General features: G+C 34.7%; 1 protein-coding gene across 1 annotated transcript; it reads left to right on the forward strand.

The window, feature by feature from the left end:
- The first annotated feature begins 1,723 nt into the window (after positions 1 to 1,723).
- On the forward strand, positions 1,724 to 11,620 carry LOC112022737 (probable helicase CHR10). The gene is made up of 14 exons (XM_065779876.1): positions 1,724 to 1,987; positions 2,182 to 2,313; positions 2,705 to 2,885; positions 3,780 to 3,915; positions 4,009 to 4,126; positions 5,731 to 5,820; positions 6,114 to 6,221; positions 6,319 to 6,522; positions 8,022 to 8,147; positions 8,228 to 8,892; positions 9,076 to 9,221; positions 10,606 to 10,770; positions 11,117 to 11,231; positions 11,304 to 11,620. The coding sequence occupies exons 1-14, from the start codon at positions 1,730 to 1,732 to the stop codon at positions 11,326 to 11,328; spliced, it is 2,469 nt and encodes an 822-aa protein (XP_065635948.1). The 5' UTR covers positions 1,724 to 1,729; the 3' UTR covers positions 11,329 to 11,620.
- The last annotated feature ends 7,954 nt before the right edge of the window (positions 11,621 to 19,574 follow it).

Below are 19,574 nucleotides of genomic sequence, written 5' to 3' on the forward strand. Positions count from 1 at the left end.
TAAATGATTAATAAGTGTATGATCAAGATGACTGGGAGGGAACTATATAATGGGAGGGTTATCCCATGAAAAAGGGATCGGAAAAAGGAGAAAGAACAATTGTAGTACTTAAAACTGTATTAGCACCCAGTTCTATTGGTTTATTTTATAATCTATCTCCTCGGATAACCACTTCATTCAGTTTTTACGTGTCTTTCTTCCTTGTTCATCTTTTAAATCCTTATTAGCCGTTATTAAATTTACAGAAGGCCCAGTTCTTTCACCAACTCTCTACAAATTTATTATACCAGGCTCATTGGGCCTATATCCCATATCTTTAGGATTTGGGCTACAAATTGTGACCCTACAAAAATAATATAGAAAAATTAGTCGAAAAAATATTTATTTATTTATTTATTTCTCCCAACTGATGCACCACTAAAGTTAGTAAAGTTCATATGAGAATCCATCTTTAAAATAAATAAATAAAATAAAAACATATTCAGGCTCCATCACTTCATTGGTTGCACAATCCTTAATTCACAAAATTCATTTATTTGCTTTTATAATTTTCTTCATCAATCAAACAAAAACATCCCATTGTCCATATATCCAATTTAATGATAATTGATAATACCTAAGTTTGAGGATTGGTCTTAACCTCCATTAGCATAGAACCAGGGATTGTTACTCTACCACAGTCAACACTATCCTCCTTATGTTTCTTCGTCTTAACCACCCACCATGAATTAAGAAGTCTAGAATAACGTAAGAAAGAAACATAAGGAGTTTTATTAAACAACTTGTATATGCATGTGATTAAGATTTTCTATTACAATTTTTCATCAAAATAATATAGAAAAATTAGACAAAAAAAATTATTTATTTATTTATTTCTCGCAACTGATGCCCCACTAAAGCTAGTAAAGTTCATATGAGATTCCATCTTTAAAATAAATAAAAACATATTCAGACTCATCAATTCATTGGCTGCACAAAATTCATTTATCTTGCTTTTATAATTTTCTTCATCAATCAAACAAAAACATCTCATTGTCCATATCTACAATATAATGATAAATAGTAGTACCTAAATTTGAGGATTGGTCTTAAACTCCATTAGCATAGAATTACTCTACCACCGTCAACACTAACCTCCTCATGTCTCTTTGTCCTAATCACTCACCATGAATTAAGAAGTCTAGAATAATGTAAGAAAATAACATAAGAAGTTTTATTAAACAACTTGTGTATGCATGTGATTAGGATTTTCTATTTACAATTTTTCATCAAAATAGCATAGAAAAATTAGAAAAAAAAATTATTTATTTATTTTGTAAGTAATGGTGTCCAAAGCTACTTAAGCATTTTACTATTATCCCGGTTTGTGTAGTTCATTCGAACCCATGGATCTCATGAAATCCATGGGTTCAAGGATGTTTAGTAACTCTCTTTTGGAGTGCTTTTTTTTTTTTTTTTTTTTTTTTCAAAAGAACCCAATATATGGATAAGTTACAATAATAGGACACTGTGCATATTCCACTAGGCTGCTTCTTTACATTACTTCTCTCTTGGCCAGACCATCTGCGATATTGTTAACTTCACAAAAGACAAGATGCGGTAGGACGGTCCACACTCTGCTTAGTAGGGCCTTGCACTCACAAATTAATGGAGCCATAGCCGAAGCCAAGGTCCCATTTGATGTTAGACACCCAATNTGGGCCATTTTGTAAGTTGAGGACATTTTTGTATGATTCTGAACATCATGAAGTATTTGTTTCTGGTCTTGGATTGGATTGGATTCATTCTTTTTTTTAGTTTCTTATTTTTATTTCAATTATTTGCAGTGGTGCTATGTCCTCTGAGTGTGACAGATGGTTGGGTTTCGGAGGTAGTTAAATTTGCTCCAAACTTAGAAGTTTTTCGATATGTAGGTGATAAAGAACACCGCCGCAGTCTGCGCTGGACAATGCATGAACATGTGAAAGAACAGTCTTCATCCTGTAATGTAAGTTTATGTGGGTTTACTAATTGGAGTTGGGCTATGGATGTAATCATTTTTAATTTTTTGGTTACTTTGGTATTATATGATATTAATTCATAACCTTCTAGAATTTTCCTTGGGTTGGGCACTTGTTTGAAAAATAGGTTTTCCTGTACAATCTATGTCTTGATGGTTTTCCAAGCTGGATCCATTGACAGGGCTCGTTGTTACCTTTTGACATTCTGTTGACAACGTATGACATTGCATTGATGGATCAAGACTTTCTGTCTCAAATATCGTGGCAGTATGCAGTAATTGATGAAGCTCAAAGACTTAAAAACCCTTCCAGTGTATGTTTATTGCTAAAGATAACTTGAAATATTAGTCTTTTTTTTTTTTATCAAAAAAAAAAATTATTGTGAATTACATCATTAATCATATTGTGAACATTTTTATTAAGTTTCCTTCAGAAATTGAAAGGAGAACTTAGCACTCTTTATTTACTATTTCTACTGAAAACAATAAATTTTTGTATGGCAAACACGGAAAAATGACATACTGAAAGTTTTCTTCAAATAAATATTTGAAAGATTTAAAATATGCAACCATATTACTTGATACTTAATGCCAACTTTAAGTAGATTAAAAACTCATTTTAGTTAAAGTGATTATTTATTTATTATTTATTTTCTTTTTTTTTCCCTTTTCTTATTGCAGACCTAAATGCTTAAACCTTAACAGGTTCTTTACAATCTCCTCAAAGATCGCTTTCTTATGCCAAGACGGTTGTTGATGACTGGCACACCTATTCAAAACAATCTCACTGAACTTTGGGCTTTGATGCATTTTTGTATGCCTTCCGTGTTTGGGACACTAGACCAATTCCTTTTCACATTCAAGGAAGCTGGAGATCCTTCATCAGGTTATCCTCTTACCAGCCATTAGTAAGTTGTGCAGTGATTTTAGCTCTTCCAAAACTATGAATTTATGTTTATATAATTTAGGTGTCTACTTCTGCTATAACTAATTATAGTATATTTTAATTCCAAATTTACCCAAATTATAAAAGAAGCCAGGTCATCAATTGAATGGTTATTTGGCTGAGCCAGTGGCCTGTGGTGCAATTATAATAAAAAATTCATGAATATGTTGAGAAATGATTTCATTGGTATAAACAGTTTGGAGTCAATTTAAGATTTATCAATCTATAAATTTTTAATTAAGTATAATTGGGGTCACAACTTTTCAGAATTATAATGTCAGCTGAGCTACTGAATATCATAATACTCCTGGTTTAGAATTTCAAACATTGAGTGTGTGTAAACCTGTACATTGGTTTGCTCATTTCTTCAATTACCCAGTTTTACAAGTTCGTTTTTTGAAGTTGAAAAAAGCAATTAAAATATTATGATTATCTTTTCTTTCCATTTTTATGTACAAAATTTCTCAATCATGAGAAGTTTGTGTCAAGAACCGGATTTTGTTTTGATAATCATGATTGTTATTGATGCTATTTTTCTTGAATACTCTTGCTTCCATAAGTTTTAGAGCCCCAACTCATGCACACAAACACACATGTAGATACATTCAGAATATATGCATTGCTAGTAGTGTGGGCTTGCTACCTTTAATGCGATAACAGCTTTTAGTTTGGAACTGTCACAATCTAATCATTTAACCTGGCTTTTTTTTTTTTTTTTTTGGTGGTGATAGCTTCCTCTCTTCATGGCTTTTGTGATTTATTAATGAGAAAGAGGTTTGGGGAAAATGTAACATGATTACATTTAGAAACGTTAAATTTGTTAATTATGATTAGGTCATGATACAGAGAAAGTGAAGGAGCAATTCCAGAGTTTAAAATGTATATTGGGAGCCTTCATGCTTCGTCGAACAAAGGCAAAGCTTATTGAATGTGGAAATCTAGTGCTGCCCGCTCTTACAGAGATAACAGTGTATGCTTTCTGTTTTATGTCACTAACTACTTCAACCAAAAGTTCTGTGTGCTTGTTTACATCATATGATTCTAAGATGCCTTATATTGACAGGATGGCACCACTGCTCAGCCTGCAAAAGAAGGTGTACTTGTCAATATTGAGAAAGGAGCTTCCTAAACTACTTGCTTTATCTTCAGGAACATCAAATCATCAATCCTTACAGAATATTGTGCGTTAGTTTATCAACTTTTCACCTTTAGCACCTTTCTTCATTTTCATTCCAGTTATATGTAGCAGTACAATAAATTCCTTTGTTCCTTAACTTTTACTAATCCACATTGGAAGAATTATTTTATTTCACCTAGCTTCTAGGTTGAGTTAATTGAGGAGGTGTCAGATTTTGGATAGAATAGAACAGCAGAGAAGAATACATATGGTCAGCCTTGATTAATCTGTTGAGGATGCATAGCTAATCCCAAAATTTTGGGACTTGGGCTTTGTTGTTATTGTCAGGTAGCTTCTAGGTTGACAACACTTTATTCAGATGACATAAACTCATTTTCCAAGTGTGGAAGAAGTTTGTATCAAGGATAGTATATTTATGAACCTTCTGCCACTAGGGCTGCCAATGTTTTATGCTTTTTCTTAAATTTGTTGAAGTATAATGTGTGGATTGATGGAATCACTTGATAGATGATTCTAAGTATATTGGGCTTGGGAATTGATATCTGATGTTTCTGATCTGAGGATTATGTCAGGTTCATAGATCACATGAATCACTCTGCCATTAATCATCCTTATATATGGAGCTTGTGCTCACCTAAAACTAATCATGTGTTTGGCTACTTATGCTCCTTGTAAGTCAAGAAAGGAAAAAAGCTATGCAAAAATTCACTCACTGCCAGCCTCATGGATTGAGTCCATTGGCTGAAGCATGCCACTTAAAGAAGGGGTAAGTGGAAATTGGTGGGTCCCTGTTGGCCTTTCACGGTTCCACCCCTAAGCTACGTAATATTCTTGCCAAATGACAAGAATGATATGATGATTTTTGAACCTTCTTAATTAATATTAAATTACAGCCTGGTACTTAACTGGAGTGCCATGACTCATTCTGGACTGGATTAAGAAGCTAGCTGCCTTAATATGATTTCCATAGCTTGAGAGGTGAAAACTAACTCCAAATTTGGTGCAAAATAGAGGGAAACATAAATATATGGACTAGCAAGGCAGTACAATGACTTAAAATTTTCCTCAACAATTGACTGCCTCAAAAATCATAAAATCATTCTTTACAAAATGTGCTTTGAAAACCATTTCTAGTTTAAAACATATTTAATTAGGAATGTTGAGGTATAGAATGTGAACTTTTAGTAGAAGTCTGTACTGCTATCTTAGTAGTCTAAGGCCCTTAATCATGTAATTTTTTATTTCTTGCTTTACAAATTTAAATGATTTGTTGATACTTAATTGCTTACTTTGATTGCAATTCATGTAGGTTGGATTACTTTTTATTATTTTTAATATTAACATGTTATTTTACATTAGCAAGGGGGAATTTTTGTAATCATTCCACAAACCCTAATATATATATATGTGTGTGTGTGTGTGCTAAGTAGAAAGACTGATCAACCAGCACTAAACCTTTTCTCAAAACCTCTTCTCCATTCTTCTTTTACAACTCAACTCATGGTTTTTATTTTTTATTTTTTTTATATTATTATCACCTGTATGGATGTATTGGATGTGTTTATGTGTGTTTGTCTCTGTGTGTGTGTCCATGTGTCACTCTAATGTTATAAAGCATTTGACCATTGATCTGCCATTTGTGTTCAGGTAATACAGCTAAGAAAAGCAAGTAGCCATCCTTACCTTTTTCCTGGTATTGAGCCTGAACCATTTGAGGAGGGTGAACACCTAGTTCAGGTAGCCCTGCTTTCTTATGTTGATTTGATATAATCGTGGTGTAATTGATGTGGGGTGGTAACCAAAGTATTTGGTCTCAAAACTCTACAATCTCCTTAATAGTGAAGGGGAAAACAAAAGGCGAGAGAGAAAAAGAAAGAGGGATAATAAGGTTGCTTGCTTGTGCTATTTTAGCCCAAAATGGATAAACTCTGTGCTTTATATCTGGGTTGATATATATTAAATCTGTCTTTTCCTCACTCATGATGTTTCCTTTGAATGAAACCTGTATTCATTTATGGCTTCTTGATCAGGCCAGTGGCAAACTTATGATATTGGACCAACTACTCCAGAAGCTACATGATTCTAGACACCGTGTCCTTCTTTTTGCTCAGATGACACATACACTTGACATTTTACAGGTTTCTTGTCCTTTTACAAAGAAAACTTTTATAATCTCTTCAGCTAAATTGGATAGTGTGCAGCTTGTTTTAAGAAGTGTCTCCATATTCAATGTAGGATTTTCTTGAGTTACGAAAATATTCCTATGAGCGTCTTGATGGATCAGTTCGGGCTGAGGAGCGCTTCTCTGCAATACGAAGCTTCAGTGGGCAGTCAATTAAAGGGAGCTTGAATTCTGAATCTGACCAAAATGGTGCTTTTGTTTTTATGATCTCTACAAGAGCTGGAGGAGTTGGCTTGAATCTAGTTGCTGCTGATACTGTGAGCTTTATCAAACTCAACCAACCATGCCCTCATCGTTTTTAATTGAGTTGAAGCAGGAACTTTGGACTTGTTTTGTGTTCATTTGAGTGGTATATGAGCACGTTAATATGTTTGTGTGGTTTGAAGGAAATGGTTCTTATCTGTCCAAATACAAATACTTCTTAGGTCTTTTTACCCAAAGCATAAATTTACTTGTTTTAAATTTAGTTCTTGAGACATATCATATATACCATTGATTATGACATGGCATGAAAAATGTACAGTCTGGAGAAAGTTAACTCTTGAAATTGTGTGGAAACCCATCCCTGTAATTAATGAGGCTAAGGGCTGAGAAATGAGATATGCATTGATGCATTCTATGTGTTCTATGCTATAACTTCTAAACTTCCTGATTGCATGAATTCAAAGCTGGTCAGTGCACTACTATGATAAAGATATTGACATAATATTGACAGATTCTGGTATGGTTCTTATAGTCTTAGAAATCCCCACGCTCTCTTACCTATTCCATATGATGAGGAAGTCATGATATGATGAATTTCTTCCTTGATCAATTTTGAGGGCGGATGTAGCTAGGCGGTCAAAATTTGAAATTGTTATTTACTTGTTGGGGAGAAGATTCAGATATCAGAATCTGGTGATTAATCAATCATCGCATCTAAAGATAATATGCCAGCGGACTTGCATTGGTGGCTGAAAATAGTTTTCTGGGGATGTTACAGACTACAGATGTCAATAACAGACACAAGCTTGAAGGCTTTGATGATTTGAATAGTTCTTGAGGAAACAATCATGAGTAGATCTCTGATAACTCATAGTTGAGCTTAGAGGTGAGAATGGTTGCCAATCTGGGTATCATGTAAGATGTAAGGTGGGAAATGGATTTGCACTAATGAGCTAGGTAGTACCTGCTTCAGAATACAAGAAAGAAATACTGGTATTATTACCATAAATCTGTTTAACAATGTTCAAGAAATTAATTTGGCAAGGTGTTGTAACATTTTCATTCTGTTTCTATTTGTGTTGTCCTTCACAAAAAATTTACTTGACAAGGCTAAATGAAAATACCTGAGGTAATTATAAGTCTTTATCTCTTCCTTTTTGAGGTTTTCAGATTTCAGTTGTTTGTCTAATCAACAATGTAGTAAAATATTTTTAATTTTTTTTTTTTCCATTTATTTCAGCAAGTTGTTTTGTTTTCTGAAATTTGTATAGTGAAAATGATTTAAATAACTCTAATTACATATTTTGGATGTTAGTTCAAAAGGCTCTAAGGCAGGTTTTTACTTCTCTTGATGTTAATGACTTCGATAATGATATCACCAATGATATCACCTGTGGTTGAAAGTGTATCATGGTTAAGAAACCTATTTCTGTGTAATGCAGAAGCCTACCTAGATCTTTTTCTTCCTTGAAGTTGCTTCAGAGCACATCTTTGTATCCTTGTGATATTATTTATGGATTTTTCACAACTTGTTTTCAATCCACATTGTTAGGTTATATTCTATGAGCAAGATTGGAATCCTCAAGTGGACAAGCAGGCTCTGCAGCGGGCACACCGAATTGGTCAAATGAATCATGTTTTGTCCATAAACCTAGTTACCCGACATACTGTGGATGAGGTGAGATTTTACTAATCACTATCAGCCTGTGTTGTTGAAAACCATAATATAGACTGTTGGTTTCGTGTGTGTCAGTATAGGTTATTATGAGGAGAGCAGAGAGGAAGTTGCGGCTTAGCCATAATGTTGTTGGGGATGATGTTATGAACTGGGAAGGTAAAGAAACTGCAGGAGTTGAAACTGGTGATTTGCATTCTATCATATTTGGGTTACACAGGTTTGATCCTACTGAGATCTCTACTGAGAAATTGGGTGAGACGCAGATGCCTGACCTGAATGCTATGGTTGAGAAGGTACTTGCAAAGCGCTATGAACAAACTGTGGAAAAGGATGACAGGAAATTTGAGGTTAACCCATTAGATTTGTCAAGTGGATCTGATATTGCTGTTGGAGAAAGTTCTACCTCTGTCGGTTTAGATCCTGGTCTTGATGATGCTTCATATCTCTCCTGGGTTGAAAAATTGAAGGAGGCATCACAAACGGGCAGTAACCCAATTATGGAGTCAGGAACCAGAAGGCAAGCCCCTGCGGAAAAGCATCTAAAACATGAGGCTGCGAGGAAGAAGGCAGAAGAGAAGAAGTTGTCTAAGTGGGAAGCCCTTGGATACTGCTCATTGTCTGTAAAAGAACCTATTCCTCCTGAGGATAGTGATATGATGTCAGATTCAGGTTCTGTTCATTTTGTTTATGGAGATTGTACACAACCATCAAAAATTTGTCCATCTGAGCCGACTGTTATCTTCAGGTAAGTTCATTGTTCTGGAAAGGCCTTCAATTCTGAATTTGTAGAAGTTTATATAAAACGATCTATTTCATGTCCTGTTACATGACACTAATATCTCAACTCTTTATGTTTTGTAATGGTTCCATCTCATTGGAGGGTCATCCATTTTTACTTGTAGTGTTGATTTTTATGTTGATTTTGCAGTTGTGTTGATGACTCTGGAAATTGGGGCAGTGGGGGAATGTTTGATGCACTGGCCAAACTTTCTTCAAGTATCCCTGATGCATATCAACAAGCTTCTGAATTTGGGGACCTGCATGTTGGTGATCTGCATCTTATTAGAACTAATGGTCAGCTTCTATGTTCTCTCTTCCTTATTTTAGATTGTTTAATAACCAAATATGCTTCGGATTGTTTAAAGACACACAAGCACACTTTAGAAGTTGTTCAGGTACCGATGACAGGATACAATGTTCAACCCATGCAAACAATGTTCAAGACCCACTGGTTGTGTGTGTAACTTACTAATTGAAAAATTAAATCCTTAGATATCCTGTTTCCAGTTTCTACTCAATGACTAAATGAAGAAGATTATCACAAGTAGGTACTATTTATATGATTTCCCAATGTAAGAATGTGTTACCTCATTGTAGATAATCCATCTAATTATAAATCAAATGATTATGGACACCACACAGCATCAGTTAGATTGGGTTAATTTATGCAGATACCTGTGAGAAGGATCCATGGTTGTAGCCTTTGAACTATTATGGTGGGCTAGGATAGATTCATGAGGCATGTTCAGTATGTGGTAATAGATGGGAACAGGGTGTGAATTTGGCATGATGCATGGTGTAGACATCAACCTTTGGAAGACTTGTATATCCAGAATTGCACACCATTGCAGTTCATAATAATGCTACAATTAGTTCTTGTTTGGAAATGCTGATTGATAGGAGGGCACGCTATTAGAATATTAGGTTTATTCGAGATGTTAATGACTGGGAACTGGAGTCGGTTGACACTTTCTTTGATATGTTATACTCAAATTTCCCATGTAGTGAGGGTTCTGCCAGATGGAAGTGGAGATTGACGAGTGATGGGCAATTCAATGTTAGCTCTTACTATGAAGCATTAAACAAGGGGGGCGATGTTTCATTGGAAATGTATTTGGAGCACAAGGGCTCCAAACAACGTGAGGAAAGTTCCTAAGTGGTGACAATCTTATCAAGAGAGTGATAAGTCTGTTAAATTGATATTGCATGTGCAGAAACAGTGGTGACACTGTAGATCATCTGTTATTATATTGTGACATTGCTTATGAATTGTGGACGTTTACCTTTACAATGTTTGAGACACAATGGGTATTACCCAAGAGTGTTATATAACTATTTTTTGGATGGAGGAATTGATTGGATAAATATTCTTCGGTTGTATCAAACTTATTACCTCTATATACCTTTTGTGGAAGGTAAAAATCTTACGTACTTTTGAGGATTTGAGGATTTGGGAAACTCGTTTACTTAGCTAAAATCATCTTTCTTTAGAACTTTATTTGAATTGTCTCATCTTTTGGGGCCATAGTGAGATGCAGTCCGTTGTAGCCTTCATTGATTCCCTTTCATATAGACTGTAAATTCCAAACTTTGGCATTCAAGTTTCTTTTTTGGTTGGTTGTAAGGTTTCTTTCTTTCGTATAATTCTTCACCTCTCAACCAATTGGTTGCTATGCAGAGGGCAGTGATGAACAGAATATGGAAGGTGGTAGTCCTCAATGGGTGGCTTTGGCTGTTGTACAGTCTTACAGTATTAGGCGTAAAATCCCTCGCAGCAAGATCTCTCTTCCTGACCTGGAACGTTGCTTATCAAAAGCATCATTCTCAGCAGCTCAAAACTCTGGTAAGGTGTCAAGACACAATTGGCTTGTTCATTACAGAACTTCATGTTCTTGGCTTGCTCTTCCATCCTATTGGTTATTTTGAAATTCTGAGTGGATTGTGTGCTTCCTTGTAAATGTAACCAAGTTTTGCTTTGTAGTTTGCGTGCTTTGAGGCATGAATTTTTGTATCTAGTTAACTGTGGTGATAATTTGATTGCTTGTCATCATGGTCATAAAATTCTCTTCTATTTGTTATAAACACCTCATTTACCAGAATTCTCAGGCTGGTAATTTAGAATGTGAAATTTTGTTTATTCTTTATATGTGCAATCGTCTTATGTTATATTTATCTGATTTTTCCAAAAGCTTCAATACACATGCCACGTATTGGGTATCAGGATGGATCAGATCGCTCAGATTGGTACGCAGTGGAACGTCTTCTACGGAAATATGCTTCCATATATGGCATTAAAATTTTTGTGTATGTTCTTCTCTCTCTCTCTCTCTCTCTCTGTGTACATGCATGGAAAATTAAGTCCTTATAATTTTGCAGGTATTATTATCGACGGTCAACTTGAGGCATGGCTTGAGTTTTAAATCAATCTCCAAATGACAAAAATCCTAGCTTGATAGCATAGAAAAGGATATGTGCATCTCTCTCCTTTCATGTTTTGCAATATTTAAATTGACTTTTCCGTTTAGTTTGGCCTTTTATTGGGGACGGAATAGAGGATTTGGGAAAATAGAAGGGAAAAGTTGGGGTTGGATTTTGGACGGTGGAACCGTGAAATATATAAATCTAACATCTGGGATGATGTTCAAAATTTTCTTGTAAATAAAACTATGAAAGGGTATTGGTCGTTGGTCTGATTTCCAAGCGAGGCCCTAAAACTCTGGCAGTTTTATTTATTTAATTATAAGCAATTATATTAATGAAGTAGATAACAAATTACAAGATCTCAACAGGAGCAAAAAACAAAAAACAAAGAAAAAGAGTCTATGACACTATAAATGAACAAGTCATAAAAAGTACAACTCTCGTATGCAGTATTCAGGGTTAGGTTTCTCATCTACAAGACATGTCCCACAAAAAATTATTGCTCTAAACATAGGCAAATACAGTGGAAGAGATATTCCAAATAAAACAAGACTTTTTTTTTTTTTTTTTTTTGAGACAAAGGTAAGCGAAATATTATTAAGAAAAACCAAAACTGGAAAAAAAAACACCACAAGTTCAAGGCAAATCCGAATGGAAAACATCTTCCACATCCTCAGGCAGAGATTCTACCCATACATCAGTATCTGCAGATAAAACTGCTTTTTTAGCTAAACAGTGAGCTAAAAATATATTATACAAGACTTAAGTATAGTATTTAGGTACTGTTTTTTAAATTTCCTTTTTAAGATTCTGTCATGTGGATTTTTTCTCATAGGATAAAAATATATTTTTTAATTAAATAGCCACATAGTTAAATCTTAAAAGTGGAATCTAAAGAACAGCACTTAAGGTACTGGGAGAAAATTGTTTTTTGCCCCTTTTTGAAAAAAAATCCAGCATTTTGTCTTTTTTCTCAAACTAATTAGGGAAATGCTCATTTTTTGAAAATTGAGTTTCTGAAAATCGATTTAGACCCTATAGCAGCGTTTTTAAGGACCCTATAGTGACGTTTTAAGGACCTATAGTGACGTTTTGTAACTTGATTTTCATAAAGTCGAGTTACATGCAATTTTTTTTCTTTTTTTTACCTATAACTCGATTTTATGAAAATCGAGTTACAAAACGTTACTATAGGTCCTTAAAACGTCACTATAGGGTCCTTAAAAATGCCACTATAGGGCCTAAATCGATTTTCAGAAACTCGATTTTCAAAAGAGGGGCATTTCCCTAATTAGTTTGAGAAAGAGGGCAAAATGCTGGATTTTTTTTCAGAAAGGGGCAAAAAGCAATTTTGTCCTAAGGTACTGTATCTAAATTTTATCATTCCAAATAAGATATACAGAACCTTGTTACATAGGATGTTTAGCATTGCTTTACAGTCGCTTTACAAATTCTTGATTTGTCTAACTACAGCTTCCTCTGATAGTATATTGCTGCTTCTATATACTCTAGTATGTGATATAGTACTGCAGCAACCCACATTTGCTTAAATACCATAGCTCTAAATCCTCCAATCTTCAAGCTTCTAAGGTCCAATTTAGAGACATTCTGACCAAGAGGAGCCAATCTGAGACCAGATCCTATAAGTAAAAGGACAATAAAAAATAAATTTAAAAAAAAAAAAAACACACACACACACAAGTCTCAATTGTGCTTCTACAACACATCAACAACATAACCACATTTCAAGAGCCTTTCCCGAAGTTGATAGCCCACTTAAAATAGCAAACCAAAAATGAATGTAGAGGTGGCAAAATTGGACACGACCTATAAACCCTACTCGACACGACACGAAATTAGCAGGTTATGGGTTGAGACTTAATAGGTTCGTGTCATATTCAGATTGACACGACTGACTCATTTAATAAATGAGTTGAGTTAGTGTTCAACCCATGAAACTCGTTAGATCCATTTGACCCGTTTAATTAAATAACAGTTTACTAATATACCCCTTAAACCCTAGGTATATAAACTTATTAATTGTTATGGTTTATTTTCTTTAATATATTGTGATTGATTATTTGTGATATTGAGATATGCTTTTGTTTTGAATGATTATTTGTGATGCGGTTACTCGTTAGTTCGAAATTTTATATTAAAAATATTTATTTTCTCCTTTTTTTATAAATTTTTTTTTTATTTTGATAAAATCTGATAAATAGATCGACACGACTTACCTGTTTAATAAATTGATCGTGTTAGGGTTGAGGAATTTTAACCCGTTTAATAAACATGTCAGGTTAGTGTGACTCATATAGTCGGATACTCATGAGTTGACATGATACAAACCCAACACGTGAACATGAATTGTCACCCCTAAATGAATGCATGCTCAGGAATGGAAGAATTATGCCAGTCTAATTTCCACCATAGTGCTTCTTCATGTTTGACTCTAATTTCATTCCAAGTAGAATAACAAATATAGGAGATGTTATCTTGTGAGACGGGCACACGTCTCACCCAAGATTTTTTCACAAATATAGGCACCCAATTTGAAAATTACTTACTGCACAAAGTCAGTTTCAACCAACTATATCCTTGATAAATTCGCTTGGGGGAGCACCATTTCTTCAAATCTAGTAGGACACATCCAATAATTAGAATATATAAATAAATATATATATATTTCATATGGAAGAGCATGAGGTCTTTCCACGTGATATATTCATTAAGATTTTATTATTATTAAGGCTTCGACCTCAACAAAGTTTGTATTTAATTATATCAAAGTATTAGCCTTTAAATTAGCCAATGGAATAATGCATATATTAATTCTCGATAGTTGTGCATCAATGATTTATATTGAAGGAATTTATATCATTATTTTTATAAATTTTATATGAGAAACTGTTTTTATTTGTAATAATAATGATAGATTTAGAATGTGATATTGTTTCTCATGTTTAGTTGTTTTGACAACAATTAACCAAAAGCCATAAATAAATAAAAAAATTAAAAAAAATAACCATTTGTGAATTCCTCTTGCTCAAATTTAGTTGGTTTTCCAACAGTTGAAACAAAGTCCAACAAAAGAGGAAAAAAAAAAATTTAATGACACAATCAATAATGTACTCCCTCCATCCCAATTTTTTTGTCCTGTTTCAAAAGTTAAACTTTTTAAGGAAACATCATTTATTGTCTTATTTGCCTTATAAAAATGTATAAGTTTACAAAACTACCCTTAAATAAATTTATTAGCTTTTTAAAAAAGAGTTATTCTTAATGAGACATCTAAAAAGGTGCCACAATTAAATTGATTTTTTTAAATATTAGTTAGTTTTCTTTTCAAATAGTTTTGAAAATAAAGTAGGGATATAATAAGAATATTAGTAAACTAATAATTTTTATTTTTAGAAACAGGACAATATTTTGAGACATCCCAAAATGGAATAGAGGATAAACAAACTGGGACGAATTTAGTAAAAAAATAATTGAAAGATATTTGCATTTTTTATTTAACCAAAACAATATTTGCATTCTTGAGTAGGCATGAAATATGCCTATACATATATCAATCACTATATCATGCAATTTTCAAATTTGTAAACACATGTATAGTAGATGATTAAAACAATAGAGTACTTATTGTCTTTTATTTTGTCAAAAAATTACTTTATTACAATTTTTTACTAGAAAATTTATTGAAATATTAGACGAAACTAATAATAAATACACTGCAAATTGCGCAAAAACTTGACACTTTGTCATCCAAGTGACTAGCAGTTTCAACAATACCAAACTTGGATAGTAAAGCAACTAGCAGCTCCACGATACCAAACTTGGGCAATAAAGCATCCTTAAGATGCCTTTTTTAATGTCAAATATGAGGTTTTCTCATCATAACCAATGGAGTGAAGTAGGAGATTTAATGTCAAATAAGAGGTTTTCTCATCATAACCAATGGAGTGAAGTAGGAGATGTTAATTTTATTCGTGGAATTATCCAAACAAAGATGTGTTTTGAATAATAAAGGAAGGTAGCCAAGAAAAAATACACTCCATGGATCTAGGCTAAAGTTTATCCTTTGTATAAGGTCGAAGGAAAGGATAACATGCACATCCCAAATCCAGTATTGGAGAAGTGGAATGAAGTTTTTGGGATGACATTCAGTAATTGAGTTAATACCCCAGATCAAATCCTAAGAGAGCACAATCTTCTCAGTGGCACAGTATCTTCTCAGTGGCACAGTGGCAAATCTCATTCATCCTAGCACAAAAACATGGAATTGGGACCTTCTTAGGAGATTATATGACCATAACACTTGCGTAGAAATCAGCAAAATTCCTATAGCTAAAACTAAAGGAAACCCAAATAAACTCATATGGAAGTACTCTGCTTCAAGGGAGTACAATGTAGCCAAATTCAACAAGTCCAGAATTCACCCACAAGAACAACCCACATCACAAAGGAGGTCCCAAAATTTGCCTGGAAAGTTATTTGGAAAGTGAAGCTGCCTATGAAAATTATTACTTTTATCTGGAAATTATTGCATGAAAGTTTATCTGTGTTGACAAACCTGAACAGAAGAGGCATTCAGACATCCAACAGATGCCTAATGTGTGAAGAAGATGAGGAAACAATGCCTCACCTCTTTCTTCAGTGCCTTTTTGCTAGAACTGTCTAGTATGGATCATCATTTGGCATCAGAACTACGGAGCTGAACCATGCTTCTATAAAATAATTAATGGATCCTCAATCACATCATTGCAACGAATATTCCAAATCAGATGAAACAAAGTTCTCTTCAATCAATTTTCACTATCCTGTGGACAATCTGGACCCATAGGAATTTGGTTTTCATAATGGGAAAACTCCTAATCCTATAGAAGTAATTCTTACCTCACAATCTCTTATTTGCACGTACAAGGAGGTTTTTAACCAATGTCAGAGGTACAAACATATTCAAAGAACCAAGAATAGAACAATGGAGTGCAGGCAGAACTAGCAACTTCTGATAAAGGTGGCGGCTACCAAGAACAAAAGTTCCAGAAGGAGTGGCTTTGTTGTTGAAGCTAGGAGCTTGGATGGGTCAATTATATTCAAAGGAGGATCAAGCAGTGGGGGAAAGACACAACACCAAGCTGCTCAGGAAGCACTTTTGATGGCCTTAAAGAAACCTAGGTTATCAAAGACTTTTTGTAGCAAGTAATGATAGGTATTTGATAAATCTCTGCAACAATGCAAGGAAGACAGTGTGGCTGGACAGAACCTTTCTTTTGGACTTTTCAAAATCTTTAGTAATTGAGAAGTGGAATAAAGTTTTTTCTAAGGGGTTTTAAATTGTAAAACTAATGAAGGTAACCTATTGATGAGGTCGGAAGCTATAGAAAATGCATATGACCAAGAGTTTAAAAATAGCTTAGACTTGTATAGCAAAGCCAAAGTGATAGAGATGACTATATGTTTGTAGTGAGGAAAGTGATAGAGATGGCTATATGTTTGTAGTGAGGGAAGGGAGTGAGTGTCAACCATGGCAGAAGAGAAAACAAGAAAAGCGAAAAAGAAATCAGATGAGAGAGATGTGAGTGGGAATAAGAGGGGATAAAGGGATAAAGGGATAAAGGTATACCCTAAATCATCCTTCAGCGATTAAGAGAGAAATGTTGCGTATCAAACTAGCTAATCAATGAGACGGAAAAATGATGAGATTAAAAGAAAATGAAGGTATACACAAAATATTATCAAGTGTTAAATCAGAAGAAAGCTGAACTTGGCCAATGTGAGTAACCAAAACTGATTCACCATTAGGAAGTTTGACAGATATATGGATAACTAAGGTTATTTTTGTGAGTAAGGAAATAGAGTGAACCATGTGGTCAGTGGCACCACTATCAATAATCCAATCTTTTGGGAAAATGTCAGAAGGAACAACAAGATTTGATGAAAAAATAAAATGATCTAAAGTAATTAAAGTATGTAAGCAGGGAAGTAGTTTTATCCAATGAAGTAACTTTATCCAAATCATTGTTTCAATTCCTCCAAAGAAAATTGGAAATATGAACTTATGTGGAAATTGTATCAACCTCCACTTAGAGATTTGATTGTAACATACCCTTCCTAAATATGAGAGTATTAAAAGGAAATTTATCTGGCCACAGTTGAACTCAGGTGAGTTTCAAGTAAAAGAAGCCTACCAACTTCGGATCTGGGTAAACACTTTACTGCCACCAAGCTCACCCTAAACCGCAAATCCATGTACCCAAATCACCGGGTTAGTAGACTGGATATCACAAATAACTCCCATACATTATTACTAGGTCAAGTTCAACATGGAGCAAAATCCAAACACCCCTAAAATTTAGGGGTAAAATCTAAGTTCTGAAACGTTAGGGTATAAGATCCAAATACTCCCATATTTCAGGAGTAAAATCCAAATACCCCAAACTTTAGGGATATAATTTGCATTTTACCCTAAAATATATAAATATATATTAGAGACAAAATTTACATTTAATCCAAAATTAGTGGATGTAATTTGGACTTTAGTTTTTTATTTTATTTATTTTGAGAAGCAATTTTAGTTATTTATTTTATTTAAAGGTTGAAGAGTAATTATTTATTATTCTTATAAGATATATGAATTTTAATCACCCAAATCTAAATCCAAATATCCAAATCATGTCATCCAAACACCTAAACATATCTGCCTCTTTCTCTCTCTTCATTGTCTCATCTCCTCTCTCTTTCTCTCAAATCCCTCTCTCACGATGGTGCGCATATTCTGGCGTGGGTCGTGGATCTGGTGGCGGCGTGGATCTGGTGGTTTCAACGACGTGGTCCTTTGATAGAGGTGCGCAAGCTCGCCTCCGAGGATGGGCTGCTCAAGCTCGCCGATGATGGGCTACTCAACCTCGCCAATTACTAGGTTGTGATTTTTCTAGCATGGGTCTGGTGGTGGGTTGTGATGTGTGGGTAGTTTAAGGGGCTATGGGTTGCTAGGCTTTGTGTGTTGTGGTGCGGTGGTGGCAGCATTGATCTAGCAGTGACAGTGGCTGGATGTGGCAATGAGGCATGGATGGGTTGCTAGGTTTTTTCTGGCAGTCTATTTCGTCTCCACGACCATAAATCATCCTTTTCCAGTAGTGATAGGCATATTTATGGTGGTGATTGATTGACAATGGTGTGTGTTTTGCTTGGTGTGTTTGTGTGTGCGTGTGTGTTTTGCTTGGTTGTGGTTGTTGGTTGCTTAAGAGAAAGAGAGAGAGAAATAGTAAAAAAAGAATAAAAGTTATATTTAAATAAAGTTGAAAAAAAAAAGGTTTAGGATGTTGGATGTGTTGTAAAATGGTATGGTATAATAGATAAAATAGCTTTTGAGATAGTAAAATATGATATTTTGGAGATACCGGATGCTAATGCTTTTAGAAGACCATGTCAGCTTAATGGTCCTCTCATTCAATAATTTAATGACGTGTTTGTTGAGGGTCATTTTTGTAAAACACAAATAAAAGGAAGGAGGTCCAACCCAGCAATCCAGGCAGCAAATAGAAATGGCAAGTATAGAATAAAACCAATAAGCCCAAGCGGCAGAAATAATGGGTCACAAGTCCATAAAATAAATAAATGGGTCTTGAGGAAGCAAATAAGCTTAAAAGGCCCGGAGAGAGAGGATAACAAACTCATGGGCAGTGTATGATGTGAAAAAGTAAGAATGGGCCGCGGTAGACTCAAAGTAATGTAAGCAAAGAGAGTAGGGGATTGTTGGCAGGCCCACAAACCCCAAGGATGAGTATGAAGTAATTGGGCCGGGGAAACCCCATGAAGTAAGTAAAAGCCCATGGGAATACAAAGTGAGGAAAAGGGCTGAGGAAGCCCAAAACAAATAAATGGACCAAGAATGCCCAAGGAAAAACAAAAGGGACACAGGAGCCCCTAAGTAAGAAAGCCCATGGCCATGCAAAGCCATTTGGGAAAGAGAGTAAATGGCAGGTCTAAAAGAGGCCCAGCAAGATCAAGTCATTGCAATAAGAATGACAAAATACTATGGTAGGACATGATGGCAATCAAGAAGTAGGCTGGAAGAAACATGAAGCCTAATATAAAATGAAGCCCAGTCCCTAAAGGAACAGTGAATTCTAAAACAGCCCACATGAAAGAACGAAGAAATTTAGTAGACTGTGCAAACAAAGCTCTAGACCACGGCAAACGCATGAGCAGCAGACAGAT

This window comes from Quercus suber, unplaced genomic scaffold (genome assembly GCF_002906115.3).
Source record: "Quercus suber isolate HL8 unplaced genomic scaffold, Cork oak 2.0 scaffold_219, whole genome shotgun sequence".
Lineage (NCBI taxonomy): Eukaryota > Viridiplantae > Streptophyta > Magnoliopsida > Fagales > Fagaceae > Quercus > Quercus suber.